At 34.9% G+C, this 18,264-nt stretch overlaps 1 protein-coding gene across 23 annotated transcripts in view; it reads left to right on the top strand.

The window, feature by feature from the left end:
* DNAH12 (dynein axonemal heavy chain 12) overlaps positions 1-18,264 on the top strand; it is a 232,905-nt gene that overhangs the window by 176,955 nt on the left and 37,686 nt on the right. For 19 of the 23 annotated variants that reach the window (XR_003796539.1, XR_003796540.1, XM_029241697.1 and 16 more), the window contains 9 exons: positions 1,121-1,252; positions 3,038-3,127; positions 3,755-3,895; positions 6,480-6,721; positions 7,726-7,873; positions 8,185-8,330; positions 14,136-14,350; positions 15,040-15,232; positions 16,528-16,720. Coding sequence is in view for 19 of the 23 variants with exons in the window: in XM_029241697.1 (XP_029097530.1) it covers positions 1,121-1,252; positions 3,038-3,127; positions 3,755-3,895; positions 6,480-6,721; positions 7,726-7,873; positions 8,185-8,330; positions 14,136-14,350; positions 15,040-15,232; positions 16,528-16,720 (1,500 nt within the window). In the remaining 4 variants the exon portion in view is untranslated. Of the gene's footprint in view, positions 1-1,120; positions 1,253-3,037; positions 3,128-3,754; positions 3,896-6,479; positions 6,722-7,725; positions 7,874-8,184; positions 8,331-13,986; positions 14,015-14,135; positions 14,351-15,039; positions 15,233-16,527; positions 16,721-18,264 lie in introns of those variants that run through there. The other 4 variants (XR_003796541.1, XM_029241701.1, XR_003796542.1 and 1 more) reach the window with 4 other exon arrangements.

The following is an 18,264-nucleotide window of genomic DNA, read 5'->3' as shown; positions in this document are numbered from 1 at the left end:
ATTTTGACAAAGTTTGTTTTTAATAGACACTCCATTCTAGACGACCATGAGCATGAATTTAGGTAACTTTTATCACTGTGTACCATGGACTTTCAGTACTGTATCCCCTGATACTCACAGGATTCTTGATGCCTTTAAACACCACCAGTTCAAGTTATCAGTATCAGGTTTCCCTTTCAGTTGTTTGTACCCTTCCTAGTATCAAATACTGTATTATAGAAAAGAGTTAGGGTTCAGTTGCAGAGAAGGGAATTGACTATTTAGTGTTAGCAAAGATTCTTTAGGGAATTTTATAAATAAATTACAGAATTCTTGGAAGAGCTAAGTAAATAGATTCTAGGCCGAGCTGCCAGGAATGACTCACAAAGCTAAACTGAGGCACTAATCTACCAGAGGAATGATCCCTCTCAGTTGGAAGCCTGCAGAGCCTTCTTACAGAGCCATATTGCCTCCACCATAATCCATATCAGCAAAACAGATGCCTCGTGCCCTGCAAGTCTCCTCACTTATTCATTCTGAATTCTAGTATCACTCAAGTGATCTGATGGTAGGACCTAACGACCTCCCACAACTCTAGCTACATGGGAAACTAAGATAAATGTTTAGCTTTCCAGCAATTGCAAGGGAAGTCAGAAGGATACTGGAGTGGATAATAACTAACTGAATCAGTTGTGTCTGTCGTAATAATGTATACCGTTTTAGAAAATAAGTTTGGAATTGGAACTTACCTCTTCTTTCATTTTTGGTGGGTAAAGCTACCATGTAAGCAAATATAGAATTAAGTCTTTATTTAACTTAGGGTTATTAACGTGGATTCCATGTGTGGGCTTGGCATGTGACTATATAAAAATTTTGTGCATGTGCGCAAAAATATTTTCTCTGGAAGATTCTTAGCTGTCACCATATTCTCATAAGGACCTATGAACTCTCAAACACTTGGGAACCATTGGTTTACTGTACTTAAGTTCTCTTTTGTTAATTCTTTCATAACCATGCAAAGCAAAAAACAATTAGTTTCAAATGAAAATTTATGCTTTTATTATTCTCCAACATTATTTTTGAAACTCTTATTATTTAAAAGTAGGCTATTCTGAAGATACCCTGTTTTCTTTTTATTTAGCCAGCTGACATTACAATTGTGAAGTCAATGAAGAATCCTCCATCTGGTGTTAAACTAGTTATGGCAGCTGTTTGTGTTATGAAAGATATAAAACCAGAAAAAGTTTCAGATCCTTCAGGAACTGGAGGCAAGGTAATAACTAGACACAGATTTATATCATATTCATGAACGTACAGAACACTTTACAGCAACTATTATCAAATTAAATGTCAACAGTACCCAGTTCAGGGAAGACATATTGTTTTCCAGATTATAGGTATCCTAGATAAAGCTAAGGCAGTATAGCATCAGAAGAATGTAGTTCTGGTTGTTTCCATCTCCTTTTCTGTCTGTGCGGAATTCCCCACTGTCATGGGGTGGGGTTGAATGAACAGTGAGACACCTGTGCTTTAGCTAAGAGTCTCAAGAACATGATATGGTTATATAGGTGTTTCTGAGCATTCAAAAAATTCTGCTGTTAAGCAGTACAGTGATGTTGTTAAGAGCATTTGCTCTGGAGCCAGAATGTCTATATTCAGAAATTCTGACCCTCCTAGCAATGTGACCCTGGGGACAATGCTTAACCTCTGTGGAACTCTGTAAAAAGAGGATTGTCATAGTACCTGCCTCACAAAGTTAATGCAAGGATTAGATTAGTTAATACATATAAAGCTCTTATGTATAAGGCCTTATAAACAGTAAGCTGTTTATAATAATAAATATTACACATTTATTACTAAATGTTAGTTGTTGTTATTACAATTATTATTCAAAGGTATCTCCCTTAAAAAAGATGGTGTAACATCTATCCTAAACTAAATTTATAGACTTATTTTCTTTTCAGGTTTTTACAATACCTAGGTTTGAACTCCTGAATTGGAAAATTGGGATTTTTTTTTTTGGGCCATTCTATCCTTCGTTGACGTAATAAAGATAAAGAAAATAAATAGGCTCTTACCTTAACAAGTTATTCTCACGCACACACAGATAGACATACACACACACACATACACCCCATCAGGCTTCTGAAATTAATAAAAAGAATGTTCAGCTACTTATTTAACACCTTTTATTAGCACAAGTACCATGTGCTTTATCTTATAACTGACAGCAGTGTATAATCTTTGTCTTTCTGCTTTCTCTTCTTTATTCCACTTGGGAAGTCTAGGTAGGTGAGGAGATTTTCTATAAGAAAAATATTTGCTACCTGTTTTAGTCCATTTGGGCTACTATAACAAGTTACCACAGATAGGGGTGGCTTATAAACAACAAAAATTTATTTCTCACACTTCCGGAGGCTGGGAAGTCCAAAATCAAGACTACAGTAGATTCAGTGTCTGGTGAGGGTTCACTTCCCAGTTTATAGACTACCATCTCTTTGTTGTGTCCTCACATAGTGGATGGGTGAGGGACCTCTCTGAGGTCTATTTCTCAGACCAAAGACCACCTCCCAAAGACCCCACCTCCAAATACTATTACACTGGGGAGTAGGCTTCAGCATACGAATTTGGGGAAAGGACACAAACTTTCAGTCTATGGCACTACCTTTCTGGTTTGAAAGTCAAGATTAATGGAAAATAAAAGTTGAAATTAAAAAAATATATTTTCTTATATGAAAATTGTGATGGTGTTTATACCAGCTGCTTTTCTTAAGTTTTCTAAAGAGAAATAATCATATCTTTTGCCTTCTAATATTTAATTTTTAATAATAAAGTCAATATATAAGTTCATATACATATTTTAAATATCTGATATACTTAACATGTTCTCAGGGAGAGAAGTCTCTTTATTTCATTTCCAAGGAGATGTAGGTTTATATTTTGAAAGTACAGTGTATAGTTTCTCTGGATTAATATATCTTAAACCTCAAGAAGAAAAGTTTTATATCAAGCATATTTAATTGCACATCTAATAAGTTTCCATAAATTTTATTTATAGATATTAGATTACTGGGGACCTAGCAAAAAACTTCTGGGAGATATGAATTTCCTAAGAGATTTGAGAGAATATGACAAAGACAACATTCCGGTAAGTTTCATTGGATTTTTTCTACAAATGTAATTTTACCAAGATGTATAAAATCTTTAACATTTTGCAATATTATATAAAACATAAGAAGATAGTCTGTCTTTAGAATTAAGATAATAAATGAATATTATATTTATTAATGACTATTATAAATTCTCATAATACATAAAACCTCTCCTCTTTCAGAGTCATGGAATAAATTGCTGTTTTAGTGTATTATTGACATGAAAGAGTTCTCCAAGTGTCTTATAATAGTTTATTTCTTAATAAATTGGATATACAAATTTGTGAGGTAAAAAAGTATAGTTGTTTTTCATCCAAACTTCTATTTATTTATGTTTAATTGTTCTTCCTTATTTCCATATGTTTTCCCAAACTACACAAGTCTTTTAATTTTTTTGGAAGAAATACCTTGTTTCACTATCTGTAATAAGTTTGCATATTTTGCTCACAAATATGACTGCTACAATTATGCTTATTTTAAAAATATCTCAAAGTACTCACTTTGGTTTTTAAAGGCAACATAACTTTTTTATATACTTTCTTTTTTACTGTGTATGATTAATTTTTCATCTATGGTTGCGTGATATATGTTGAAATCTTAAGATCTAAATCTTTGTTTTATAGGTGACTGTTATGCAGAAGATTCGTGGTGAATACTTAACAAACCCTGAATTTGATCCCCCTAAGGTTGCTAAAGCTTCCTCTGCAGCTGAGGGTCTGTGTAAGTGGATCATGGCTATGGAGGTGTATGACAGAGTTGCAAAGGTATTTTGAGGATCAGCGCATCCATTTTGTGTTGATATATTCCCATAAGTTAAAATCTATGCCAATATTTACTAGTTAAGAAGTTTCTAAAAGTGATACCACAAAGAATTTGTCCTGCTGCAGCATAATCATCAGGCATTAACTGAGTATCTAGTACATGAAGAGAATACTTATGTGTGACATAACCTGGGACCAGTGTAAGTGAGAGCAGGGATGATCATTGGAGTTGGCCAGACTGACCTATAGCTACAGGGACCTGGGGCAAAAGAGAATTAAGTTTTATGAGGGGACTGCAGAAGCAAAGAAAAATCCAAAACACCAAGGGCAAAGTGGCAGATTAAAATCTTGATGCAAAGGTCAGAAGTAAGAAATTCCAGTAGGGTTAAGAGGCGGAGCATGGAATCAAGCCATGGCATGCAGTGAGAGGGAGTCTTTTTTGGAGTACCCACTGAGGCCAAATTCCTGGGAGAGCAGAGAATGGTTAAGAGCATTTTGTAAATTTGACTAGCAAAGGACCAAGGAAACACTGGCCTTGTCCTCAGGAGCTTGCACAATTCTACCAAGGGGAGCAGGAAATATAAATAAAAATACCCATGGAAATACATGATAGCATGTGTTTAGAACAACCTCAGAGTATAGGATGAGTGATCAGGCTGTGATGATTGAGAAGATATTCTTAATAAGGTATATGTACCTGTAGAGAGGTACAGACTGTGACTGTAAATTTCAGGGGAGTAGACCTTTATACACCTGTTAAAGAAATAAAATTAATTTTTTTAATAAATTCACTTTATTTTTATTTATTTTTGGCTGCGCACAGGCTCTCTGTAGTTGCGGCGAGTGGGGGCTACTCTTTGTTGTGGTGTGCAGGCTTCTCACTGTGGTGGCTTCTCTTGTTGTGGCACATGGGCTCAGTAGTTGTGGCTCATGGGCTCTAGAGTGCAGGCTCAGCAGCTGTGGCGCACAGGCCTAGTTGCTCCGTGGCATGTGGGATCTTCCTGGACCAGGACTCGAACCCGTGTCCCCTGCATTGGCAGGCAGATTCTTAACCACAGGTCCACCAGGGAAGCCCTAAAATTAATTTTAATGGATGTTCTGCCATTTGAACATCTTGTCCCTCCCCATAGTAATCTCAGCAGGTCGGCAAGCTCTCAACTCAGCTAATTAACACATGTGGAATCTTCTGGATCCTTTCTATAAAGCTGAGAATCTAAGGTATTCAGGTTGTTTTCTGACTTTCCACTCTACACCTCCACACTGCTATTTTAATTCTGATGCACCTGTCCCATGTTTTTATGGAGGGGTTGAAGGGAGATATCCAGCAAGGTCTTCTCCAAAGTCCAAAGCAGAAAGTGGAGCTTCCTAATTCAATATCTGATCCTTTTATTATTATTATTATTTTGTCTGCACTGGGTCTTGAGTGCTGTGTGCAGGCTTTCTCTAATTGCAGTGAGCGGGGGCTACTATTCGTTGCAGTTCACAGGCTTCTCATTGCAGTGGCTTCTCTTGTTGCGGGGCAGGGGCTCTAGGCACACAGGCTTCAGTAGTTGTGGTTCCTGAGCTCTAGAGCGCAGACTCAGTAGTTGTGGTGTGGCTTAGTTGCTCTGTGGCATTTGGGATCTTTCCAGACCAGAGTTCGAACCCGTGTCCCCTGCATCGGCAGGCGGACTCTCAACCACTGCGCCACCAGGGGAGCCTGGCAGGAGGATTCTTAACCACTGCACTACCAGGGGAGCCCCAATATCCGATTCTTTGCCTCACTCTTCCTCTTACCCTTCAGCTCATTCACGGCAATGTACCAGAAGACTTAGGTCTCCCTTCTTTCAAATAGACATATACTCTCTTTGGTCATCTTGTAAATTCCTTCTACTGGTGGCTTATAGTACATTCTGATCAAGTTGGCCAAACCCCATTCTTGATATATTGATACTAATGAGCATAATAAAATAAGAAATTTAGAAAGTTCTTTTTCTCTCAACAAAGTGTCACTTTTCAAGATTTGTTGAGGAAAATTCAGTTTTGGTAGTGAAGCTGAACACCGAGACTTTATTTCTCTTTGTATTACTGCTACTGTCTTAATCCCCTCAAGGCAAATGTAAGCCTCAGCTGACTGGGAAGACATTGAGAATTTCCAAGCTGACTTGGAAATGGCAAAAAAAAAAAAAAGCACTTTCATGTATTTTTAAGCATTTGTAACTCCTGTTACATGTTTTTCTATTTTTTTTGCAGCAGTTGAATGGCAACTTCTCATTATTTTGAGATATTTTGCTATATGTTATGCTATTCTTGCTACATATTATGACATTTTATTAGTCCAGAATAACTTGCCTATTTTTTAGATAACTGTTTGCTAGTCCAGAATGATTTTATATATTTTATAAGACATAGAAATATATTTTACTTTTCTGCATATAAAAATATGATGTAAGATTTAAGGCATTTAAAATTTGTATAATTCATTGTTATAAGTGATGTATTTATAATCATAAATAAACATTTAAAATTCATAATATCTATAAAGGATTATGTCGATTGTCAGTTTTATATAGTACACATTATAGCTGCATATATTGTTCCCAAACAGGTAGTGGCTCCTAAGAAAGCCCGCTTAACAGAAGCTCAGAAGTCCTTAGCTGAGACAATGGAGCTTTTGAATCAGAAGAGAGCAGAACTAGCAGAAGTAGAACATCATCTGGAAAATTTACAAGCAACATTTCTTGAGAAAACTGAGGAAAAGGCTCGTTTAGAAGACCAGGTGGAACTCTGTGCTAAGAAACTTGAAAGAGCCTCAAAACTAATTGGAGGACTAGGTGGAGAAAAATCAAGGTCAGATTTCTACTCCTTTTAACAATATTTTACAAGGTCGGGCTTGAATATGTGACTTTTTTTGGGTATTTATTATGATTACTGATTCTTAAATGGCTGGTTGAGATTGTGGGACTTTCTATAAAGCACCTGGCTAAGCTTCTCCAAACAGAATATCAATGTCAAGGATGGTGCTTGCAACTTGCTTTCAAATGTTAAAAAAGAGAGAGAGAGAGAGAGAGAAAGAAGCAAATAAAACAAATGATAATTTTTAAGTGGTGAGTATGTGGGTGATCATTGTGCAATTCTTTCCAATTTTATGTATGTTAAAATTTTTCATAATAAAATGGGAGGGAGTAGTGGATATATGGTTCATTTTGTTAAATTTATTTCGGATAACTGACTTGATATAACAAAGCCAGTTAGCTTTATTTTAATCTATTTATTTATACTGGCCAGCCAACTATCATAGTTATTAACTACATTTGTTGAATGAATAGCATGATAAAGTTACACACTTTTGACAATACTTTGTAAGGTAGATTGGATGGTTTTGTAATGCACTTTTTATTGTAAAGGTTTCATTAAATGCAAAAAAATATCAACCTTAACATTAGTATGTCAGCTGCTATACAACTTAAATGTAATTTTTGGTAATGAATTGCAAATGTTCCTATGTTTTTCAGGAACAAATAGCAGGGCCACTAGACCAAATCATCCTGATTAAAATTATTAGACAAAATGCTGGTGGTTTTTTTGTTTTGCTTATTCTGAAAGAAAAAGTCGTGTAAGAAATGCCTAATATTCTAATAATCAAAGGTAGATTATCATTTGTATAACATAGATATATATTATAGCATGTTAGAGCTAGAAGGGACCCAACCTCCTTGCTTATAGATAAGCAAGTGCCCAACATTTCATGGCATTTTGTTATAGAGTTTGGACTAGAAGCCCCTAGCCCTTTCAATTAGTATCATAGATCATTCTCTATGATGAGGCTATTTTGCCTTTGATTAATCTCCCAGATGGTCTCAAGCTGCAGATGACCTTCAGATAGTATATGAAAATTTGACTGGTGATGTCTTAGTATCAGCAGGAGTAATAGCCTACCTTGGTGCTTTCACTGCTGGCTTTCGACAAACATGTACAGAAGATTGGAGCATGTTGTGCAAGGTAATGGTTTTATATTTCATAAGTTTCTTTACATAGAACACTTAAAGTATGTGTTGGGGTATCTGGGGGGAAAAGATGATAATAAAAACAGAGAAGGGGAGAAATGACTGAAAATATGGGGTTTTTCTTTTTTTCTTTTTGTTTGATCAGTAAAATACTTCCATAGTCCAACTTTCCTTTCAGTTTTCTTTTTGTTCTTTAGAATTATTAAACAATATCTAATAACAATTAAATCAGTATTTTAATGTTAACAATATTTCAATCAACAAGACAAGAGAAAACATCAAAAGAAATTTGTTTATTTCTTACAGCAGAAAAAAATCCCATGTTCAGAGGAGTTCTCATTGAGTAAGACCCTGGGTGATCCAGTAAAAATTAGAGCTTGGAATATTGCTGGATTGCCTACAGATACTTTCTCCATAGACAATGGAGTGATTGTTAATAACTCCAGGCGTTGGTAAGGAACATAAAGTATTTATTTTTCAATTATTTTATTTTAAGGTTTTCAAATATAGAGAAAAGTTGAAAGGATTTTAAAGTGCCTGTATAGCTACTACTTCCTAGATCCTACAATTAACATTTTATTATTCTTATCTATCCCTCTATCCATCCATCAACTCATCCTTTTTCTTGTATTTCAACATATGTTGCAGACATGGATCTACTTCCTTCCAGATACTTCAGCATGCATATCATTAACTAAAGTTCAATATTTTTTTTTTCTTTTGAGGTAAAATTTACATACAATGAAATACACAAAACTTAAAACTATACCATTCAATGAGTTCTAACAAAAGTATGCACTTGTGCAACCCAAACCTCTGTCAAGGTATAAAACATCTCTTTTGTCCCTTCCCAGTAAATCCCCACCCTCATCCCATAGGAGATTATTATTCTGATTATTTTCCATCACAGGTTAGTTTTGCCTATTCTAGAACTTCATATAAATGGAATCATACTGTATGTAGTCTTTTGTATAAGGCTTTTTCCACACAGCATAATCTTACTAATTTTTGTGCTGAGTAGTATTCCATTACATGACTATATAACTTTATGCATTTTCCTGTTGATGGACACCTGGGCCGTTGGCAGGTTTTGGCTATTCAATGTATTTATTTTAACTAGGTATTTCTACCCATTTTCATGATACTATAACAATAATTTATGCAATTTCATGTATATTTTTCAACACTATCACTGATAGTGTGATAACTATATGAGTTTTCCAAATGGTTTTTATTGTTATCCTTTTATTTATATCACTTTCAAAAACTTGGGAAATTACTCTCATCTGAGAAATAGTTTCTTATAAATGGTTATTTAGTCATGTTGTCATCTAATTTAAGTCTTTTCTTGGGATCTTATGTCAAATATACTATGATAGATACTATTGAGTTCTTATATTCATGAGGTACTTTGTAAGTGCCTTATATCCTCACAAATTCCTATGAGTTAGTTCTTATTATTCCATTTTACAGATGAGATGACTGAGGCCCACAGTGATTTACTAATTTGAAATGTAGTGAGATAACTGAGCTAATAAATGGTGGAGTAAGAATTTGAACCCAGGCAATTTAACTTCCAAATCCTTGTTCTTATTTATTATGTTAAGTGAAATGTGGAATAGGGTATCCCATTTGCTACCTTTATAACTGTAACGGAAATTTCAGTCTTCTTTTGGGATATAAGATACGTTAAAGATACAAGGAAATCTTACATTCTGAAAGTTTGAGGTATTGTTTATTATATTCTTTGGAAAACTTACTAGATACTTCAAGACGTCTAAGTCTCCTTTATATTGATAGCATCATTTTACTGAAATACTGATGTATGTGTTTTGAGTGCTTATCCACTCAAAATTTTACTTGAGAGTGAACATCCTTAGGTTGAAACTTCTAGGCAATTAGTAAAGTTTATTACAATCTGAGGAAGTGTAATTAGCTATTCCAGAAAATGTGTTCTTTTGTAAAGCAGGGCAAGTTCTATTTAACAGAATATTTGACCCTGAGTATTCTGTTTTAGAACTCTTTTCTATGCATTTGGTGGCCATTCAGATTTTTTAAATTGCAGTTCAGAAATGCTATTAGGATATCTATAAGGCTTAACTGAAATCCAGGGAAACCAGAGGTTTCAGGATTGTATGTAAATTGAAGAAAACAATCTCATTTTCTGGCAGAAAGATGACTCTTCTAATACAGTAATATTTCAATGGTGTTACTCCTTTCTACCTGTTATTTTTGGACTGTCTGGTCAATAAGTCATGGACTGGGTCAGTTCTGAGGGATGAGTCTCCATCCTTATAGACCAGACTTCACTTCTTGCCAGTTGTGACCAATGTGTTCATCTATGGCTATCATCCTTCTGGACACTGTAAGTGACCACAGAGGCTTAATCTCTTCTCTCTGCCTCCTAACAGCAGAACCCAGTAATGTAACTAATGTTCACTCTTTTGGCTACTCACTTTAGAGTATCTTAAGTGTACCTCAGAGAAAAGTTGAGCCAGTAGGCTTTTGTAATGAAAATACCAATGAAAATTGGTATCTCTCCCAATCAGTCTCAATCTCTCCCTCTGTCTCTCTTTCTCTCCCTCACTGTAGGACCTATTTTCTGTGTTTTTCTCTGTGCAGCTGCTTCATTGGTCTGTCTCTGATTATATGCTGATTCTGTTCTTCTGTACATATGGCCATTCCCTAATGAAGCCTTAGTTCCTAAGTTCACAAAACACATCAGTTGAATAATATACATTAACCAGAACCATTAAGTACAAGTTCAAATTCCCATGAGAGAAAAATCTGATTAGTTTAGTGTGGGACAAATATCCATACTAGGTCTTGTCACCTATGGTTGGGGGCCAAGCCGTTGTAGTAACACACATGAGTAGGTCAAGAATACAGTTCTCAGAAAAAGAGTCGTGAACTGGGAAAGCAGTTTACAGTTAGAACCCTGTTGCTTGCTTCTTTTTGCATCTTTGGATGTGATGAAAGGTAAGGATCTAATTTTATTTATTTATTTTATAATGATAACCATTTACCCCAGCAGCATTTATTGAGTTATTCTTCCTTTCCTCACTGATTTGTAATGCTATCTTTGTCCCTTCAGTCTTTCGTTTAGCAAGGACTTGTGAATTGGTCTGAAAATGTCTTTGTTTTTCTCCTCACTTTATTTTTTCTTTAATTTTATGTCAGGTTTATTGAGATATGATATATACAGTAAAATTCACCCTTTTTAGGTGCAGTGTTTTATGAATTTTGATTAAGGCCTATGGTCATATGATCCCTGCCACAATCAAGATGCAGAACATTACCAACCATTTGAAGCTTTTAAATGGGAGGGATTACATGACTTTTTTTCGTTTTTTAAAATAGAGATATAATTGATATAATTCTCACTTGTAATCAGAGTATTTAGATCAGTTATACTTAATGGAATTATTGATACATTTAGATTTAACTCTACTGTCTTACAAGTTCTTTTCTGTTTGTCTCATCTGTTCTTTGTTCCTTTTATCTTCTTTTTCCACCTGGCTTTGGATTAATTGAATTTTTTTATGATTCCATCTTATCTCCACTATTTGCTTGTTGGTTATATATTCCCTATTTTAAGTGTTTGCTCTAGAGTTTACAATACACATCTTTAGTTTCTGAATACTTTCAGATAGCAATATACTGCTACACATATAGTATAAGAACCTTTCAACAGTATAGTTCCAATGTCTCTCTCCTATTTATTGTGCTGTTATTGTATATTTTATTTTTCATATGTCATAAATCCCACAATACATTGTTACTATTTTTGCTTTAGACAGTAATTATGTTAGGGTGCTTAAATATAAGAAAAATGTCTTTTATGTTTATTTTTTCCCCATTTTTGGACTTTTTGATTGGTTTTTTTTTTTGGCCTTGTGGTGGCACGGCTTACAAGATCTTAGTTCCCTAACCATGGATTGAACCTGGGTCACAGCAGTGAAAGAACCAAGCCCTAACCACTGGGATGCCAGGGAATGCCCTTAGACTTCTTCATTTCTTTATGTTTCTATCTATTTTCATATTTCTTCTGCCTGACAAATATTTTTCAGCACTTCCTGAGTACAGGTCTATTGGCAATTAATTAATTTAGCTTTTTTTCTTTATTTCATCTTCATTTTGAAAGATATTGTTTGTTGGGTTTAGAATTCTGAGTTGACAGTTTTTTGGATTCTTTTGGTTTTCCTTTTTTCCTTTAAAGATGTCACTCCATACCATGGAGTACCACCAGGGAAGCCCCTTGCTTACTTTTTTTTTTTTTTTTTTTTTTTGCGGTACGCGGGCCTCTCACTGTTGTGGCCTCTCCGGTTGTGGAGCACAGGCTCCAGACGCGAAGGCTCAGCGGCCCTGGCTCACAGACCTAGCTGCTCCGCGGCATATAGGATCTTCCCGTACCGGGGCACAAACCCGTGTCCTCTGCATCGGCAGGCAGACTCTCAACCACTGCGCCACCAGGGAAGCCCCCCCTTGCTTACTTTTTAACCACAATGAAAATACTTACTCTTCTGCTTTATTATTGTTTACTAATACAACACTGGCTACTGGCTACTTAACAGCAAAGCTTTGTTTTCCCCAAAATTACTACCTCTGTCAGAAGCATAGATTGATAATGCTTTTTTCTTCAGACCACCCAAAGATCTCAAATGTAGATGAGCATTACTTTCATACCTACAGTCATGTACATACAGAATACAAATAACTTGGCATGGTGTTATTTCTCTGATGGACACAACTCAATTTTCCAATTGTATTTGTAATACAGAAAGTTGTATTAAGTAGAAGTTGGATTTCTTTTAGAATAAACAGGATCTCTAATTATTGCATTACTGAGAACATTGATTTAGGTTTTACCAAGAATATTGATAGGCATTAAAAATCTTAATTGACAGAAATAGTTACTTTTTGCAGGGGAATGAACAAATACCATATTTTTCCAATAATAAGGATATGTAAGGAAGAAAAAATGTCCCTTTAAACAGGGCCTTGAAAGGTACTAAAAACATCTAGTCTAATTACTAGACAACTTTTAAGCAATTGTGTGCAAAATAACTTTCTCATTTCCGGAACACTTTTCCTCTGTTTGCTATGATAGCAAAAGTAAATTTTAACTAGTGTCTGTACTTTTTTGTGCTTTCAACAGGATTTCAGCACAGTTTGAGCAGAGAAAGAAAACAACCAGTCAGCTAGTATTGGATTGTTTTGTTTTTTGGAAAGGAAAGAAAATAAAAGAACAAAGTTATCCGGGAGTAGTTGATTAAAGAGCTTATTTTTAGGCAAAGGGAAAGGGGATTTTTATCCCTAGAAGCTGTTGAAACAGAAGGAGAATGGGAAAGCCAAAGTGACATGGAATGAAAACTCCCCTTTCTGTGCTAATATTTTTAAAAGATAATTTAATGCACTGTACTGAATATAAAAGGAACCTAAGACAGCATCATCACTGAAGAAGAGGAAAGCACATCATATTTTGATTCTCTGAAACCATGAATCATATGTTCTTAAACACAAAGTCTGTACCATACTTACATAGAAAACATTCCTAAATAGATCTCAAATATATACTAAACTAAACTTGGAAACTTAGTTTATGGTTCTACTCATAACCTAAGGAAATCCGTTATAGGCTAGTGGATCTCTTATTTTAAGTTTTTATTAAATACGTAGGATTATTTTTTATATTATGTTAACAGATGACATGTATTGAAATTACCATGAAAACAGTATGTTATGTTGGAAAAAACACAGCTCTTTATCCTACTTCTGACATTGAACTAGTTTTTTAACCTTAGAACCTTGGGCAAAGTACTCCCTGAGACTGAATTTCTTCACTTCAAAAATAAATGAGTGGGGGCTTTCCTGGTGGTGCAGTGGTTGAGAGTCCGCCTGCCGATGCAGGGGACACGGGTTCGTGCCCGGTCCGGGAAGATCCCACATGCCGCGGAGCGGCTGCGCCCGTGAGCCATGGCCGCTGAGCCTGCGCGTCCGGAGCCTGTGCTCCGCAACTGGAGAGGCCACAACAGTGGGAGGCCTGCGTACCGCAAAAAAATAAATAAATAAATGAGAATAAAACTCCTTTTCACTTTTTTCCCACAGGAATTTTGTGAAGATTAATCCTGATAATGTACGTGAAACACTTTGTATTTGTACAGACTGATGGTGATGTTTATTATGTAAATTATATAATTTTAAAGAAATCTCAACATCTATTTATTCCCCTCAGAATATTTCTTATTATATTCTAGGCCTTTAATGATTGACCCCCAGGGTCAAGCCAATAAATGGATCAAAAACTCTGAGAAAGAAAATCAGCTTAGTGTTATTAAGCTATCAGATTCAGACTATATGAGAACACTGGAAAACTGTATTCAGTTTGGAACTCCACTTCTATTAGAAAATGTTGGTGAAGAACTGGATCCATCTTTGGAGCCTTTACTACTTAGACAAACTTTTAAACAAGGTAGAAATCAATTGATATTAGTTGGTAGGACTGAAAGGTGATTGGATTATCTCTGAGGCAAGAAAAGCACTACATATTTTAATAATAATGTTAACGCAGAACTTCTGTGTCATTGTTATGCATGAAAGGAAATTTGGAACAAGTATCAGATATTCTAATGTAAATACCTTCATTGCCTTAATCACTGTTACCTAGACTGTTGTTCAGTAGAGAACATGAAGTTGAAGCCAGCCTGAAATTCCTTTATCTTGTGACTAAGGACCACACAAAGTCCATTACTATGAATAGTAGTGGTTAATGTGGACCAGAGTTGACTTTAGGTAAACGTTGCCCACCATATATCTTTCTGCTTATAAAAATTTTATCTCTGTCAAGCTCTAGTACTTTTAAGAGCTTTAGCAATATTTATATATTGAAAAGTAATGGAAGAAGTAAGATCAAAAGGAATCTTGATTTAGAAGGCTCCATGACAACCAGAGAAAATGTCTTATAGTACCCCAGAATTAATGAGTCCTGCTGTATAATTGCTTACTTGCCTCTGTGTTATATGTGACTTTTGCAACACCTTTTTGTATTCTATTTGAAATTACTTTATGACTTTTTACTTGTAACCTAGGAAGGGCTTTAACAGGGGGGATGGGCTATGTAACTTTGGCTTATTTATTCTGCATTTTTTTCCTGAAATACAGGTGGCATTGATTGCATCAGACTTGGTGAGGTCATTATTGAGTATTCCTTTGATTTCAAGTTTTATATCACCACAAAGCTGAGGAATCCACACTATATGCCAGAGCTGGCTACAAAGCTATCTTTGCTCAATTTCATGATAACTCCAGAAGGACTTGAAGATCAATTACTAGGTATTGTTGTTGCAAAGGAGAGGTACGTGTTTTTTTAAATACTTCCAGGGGGTATAGAGAGGAATATTTGTAGGCCATTAATACTTTTGTTATGTGATTATTTTGAAACCTTGTCAAAATTTTATATTTTGTCATTATAAATTAAATAAGTGTTTAATTCTTTAAAATAGCCATTCTATAACAAGTAAGTTATAAACCAACCATGTTATATTGGGCTTTTAGTATGTGTAGCAGGATTCAGGTGATGTGCCATGACTTCTGACTTGTATCTGACTGTTTGAGCCAAAAAATTTCATCCCTAGGAATGTATGCTACAGACAAAATCAGAAATGTGTTCAAAGACATATACAGGATATTAATGAAATAAGAAAATACTTAGGACAAGAATGAAAAAGCAGGATACAAACCTATATATGGTAGGGGTAATATTTGTTTTTAAAAAGTTAATGCATGAATGGATATCCATATATACCAAAAAAAGATTGAGAAAGAATATTGACAGTGATAATCCTTAGGATTGGTAAGATTATGGATAATTCTTATTATTTTCTTTATACTTTATGTATTTTTCCATTGCTAGCATGTATTATTTTTTAAATGAGAAAAAATATTATGATACCTAGAAGGGCTACTAGTAAAGAATTGCTTCCTGAAGGAAACCTTTGATTCCACTTGAAGCTTAATATAACACTATCAAGTAGTCTATTACATGAAATCAACTTATAAGTGAAAATATGTACCATGAAGTTCTTCTGTTATTTTCAGTGTTTATCCCACTTGCTCAGTATCCAAGACAGAACTATGTCATAACATATTCTATAACATGGTGAATTATGTTATTTTGGAGTTTCATACCTTCATTGTTAAGATATAAGTGCGAGTTTTGTCTTTTACTTGAAGAGCCAGTTGTAGGATGAGTCATCTTTTCTGTCTCCTGTTGTAGAAGAGATGATGAAAATGGGACTGAATATGATTAAGCCAAGGAATAGATAAGAAGTCTCATATTCTGAGTTTCTTTTCCAGTTCTTATTCTCACACAATGAGCTAAGCCATATGGTAAATTTAACATATTCTTAGACTTACTGTAGTATATGTTATTGCCACATTTTACATATATGTAATTAATGCTTTTTTTTGCTTGAATTTCTCAAATTATTATTTTCATGGGAGCATTTTTTTCTTAGGTTAGGATAAAGAGATTACTCATCTTAATTTGTATTATATGTCTACAAAATTATTTAACTGTCTACAAAATTGGGATATCTAATATTTGGATAAAATACTACAAATTTAGACTAAATGTTTTTATCTTTTTAGACCAGAATTAGAAGAGGAACGAAATGCTCTTATTCTTCAGTCTGCAGCTAATAAGAAACAGCTAAAAGATATAGAGAAAAAAATTTTAGAAACATTATCATCTTCAGAAGGGAACATTTTAGAAGATGAAAGCGCAATTAAAGTCTTAGACTCTGCTAAATTGATGTCCAATGAGATAACAAAGAAACAACAGGTAAAAAAAGAATCCTAGAAACTTTTAGATTCTTAAGAGTCCAATGTGCTCCCACTCCCTAAGGAAAGTGCTATACTAGGCTTATGGGAAGAGGAAAAGAATTCATAAAATACCAAAAGATAGAAACTAATTTTAAACTCATAAGAGAATATCTTATACTGTTGAATCATTCAAAACCTGGTGTCATCTCTGTGGCACCTATACACAGAAGAAATAAATTTGGAATGAAAAAAATTTTAAACATACTTTTTATTATTGTGTAGGTAGGGTAAGCTAGTCAGGTTCATTCAAACTTTAATTGACTCTTCACCTAAAACTTAAGTTTGAGAATATGGCTTGCCTCTGTTCCTGGTTGGAACTTAAGATGTGTGAAAGGTAATTGCTGGTTAATTGGACAGTAAGTGGTTCTAGGAACTAATAAGGATGATCTTCTGACATTGCCTTGTCTTTTGTCTGGGAGAGAGGTTTGAGAGTTGGGAGTGGCAGGTAGAGGAAGGAAGACACATACAATAATGTACTTATTGCAAATTCATCTAACACAGCTAAATGGTATTTTTATATTGCATCTTTTAAAAAATATAATCCTACAGTGTTATGGGTGGAAGAAGCCTTAGCTATTTGTCATCTTTAGCATTTCATAGTTGAGAAAAGTAGGGCCCAGAAAAAGTAGTTAAGGCCCAAGTTCACACAATGAAATGATAATACAGAATGACTTTAGTAGGCTAACTTTACTGATTTTCAGACCTTTCAACCCTCCTTGGCCCACCCAATGAATTAAACACATCTTAATATTGGCGTAATTAAAAAATAAAAAGAAACCTAATAGAAATTTCACTAATTGCTCAGTATCCTTCTGTTTGCACCCTATCCCATGCACCCCAGTTTTGGGGTAGAGGATTTCCAAAAGGTCTAGGCACCTTTCCCCTTGGGATGGGTTTAGTTTTATGTGAATGTGATGGTAATGACTCTCTCTAGCCAGGTGTACTGCTTTGTTTTGTGTTTGTGTTTTTCATTTCAGGAGAGCCAAAAGGAGTAGTGTCTTAGAGTAATATGCTGTGGTAGCCTCCCATCTGGGGACCATGGCTGAGATATTCTATAATGTCTGCCTTTCCAATTAATGTTCGTCAGAGCAGAACCCATTCCTCATTTTCCTCTCACCACAGTGTTTTTTCAAAGGGAAGAAAAGACAGGAAGCATTTATCAGCTTATTTCCTATTAGACTCAAAGAGGAAAGTAGATATCAATATCTATTGGTTCAAATACTTCATCTTACAAAACGAGAGAAATTTAATCATAATGTCTTTTTGACTGGGTCTCATTAATCATAACAAACATAATTTAGAATTCACTATATATTTTGATTTAACACATGCTCTGTATCTGGCCCTGACTTTTATCCACCCACCCACCCAGATGTAAGATAAACCATCTTCAGAGCAAAGTGTTCCCACATAGTCTAAAACCTGCTTTTCCCTTTTATCCCAACCCATAAGATTAAATAAACACAAACAAAACTTTAAGAATTTGTTCTGGACTTCCCTGGT

Source organism: Monodon monoceros, unplaced genomic scaffold, assembly GCF_005190385.1.
Source record: "Monodon monoceros isolate NGI ecotype Baffin Bay Population unplaced genomic scaffold, NGI_Narwhal_1 Super_Scaffold_3, whole genome shotgun sequence".
NCBI classification, from domain to species: Eukaryota; Metazoa; Chordata; class Mammalia; order Artiodactyla; family Monodontidae; genus Monodon; species Monodon monoceros.
Note: the sequence above shows the minus strand (reverse complement) of the source record. Positions and strands in the feature narration are given on the sequence as shown.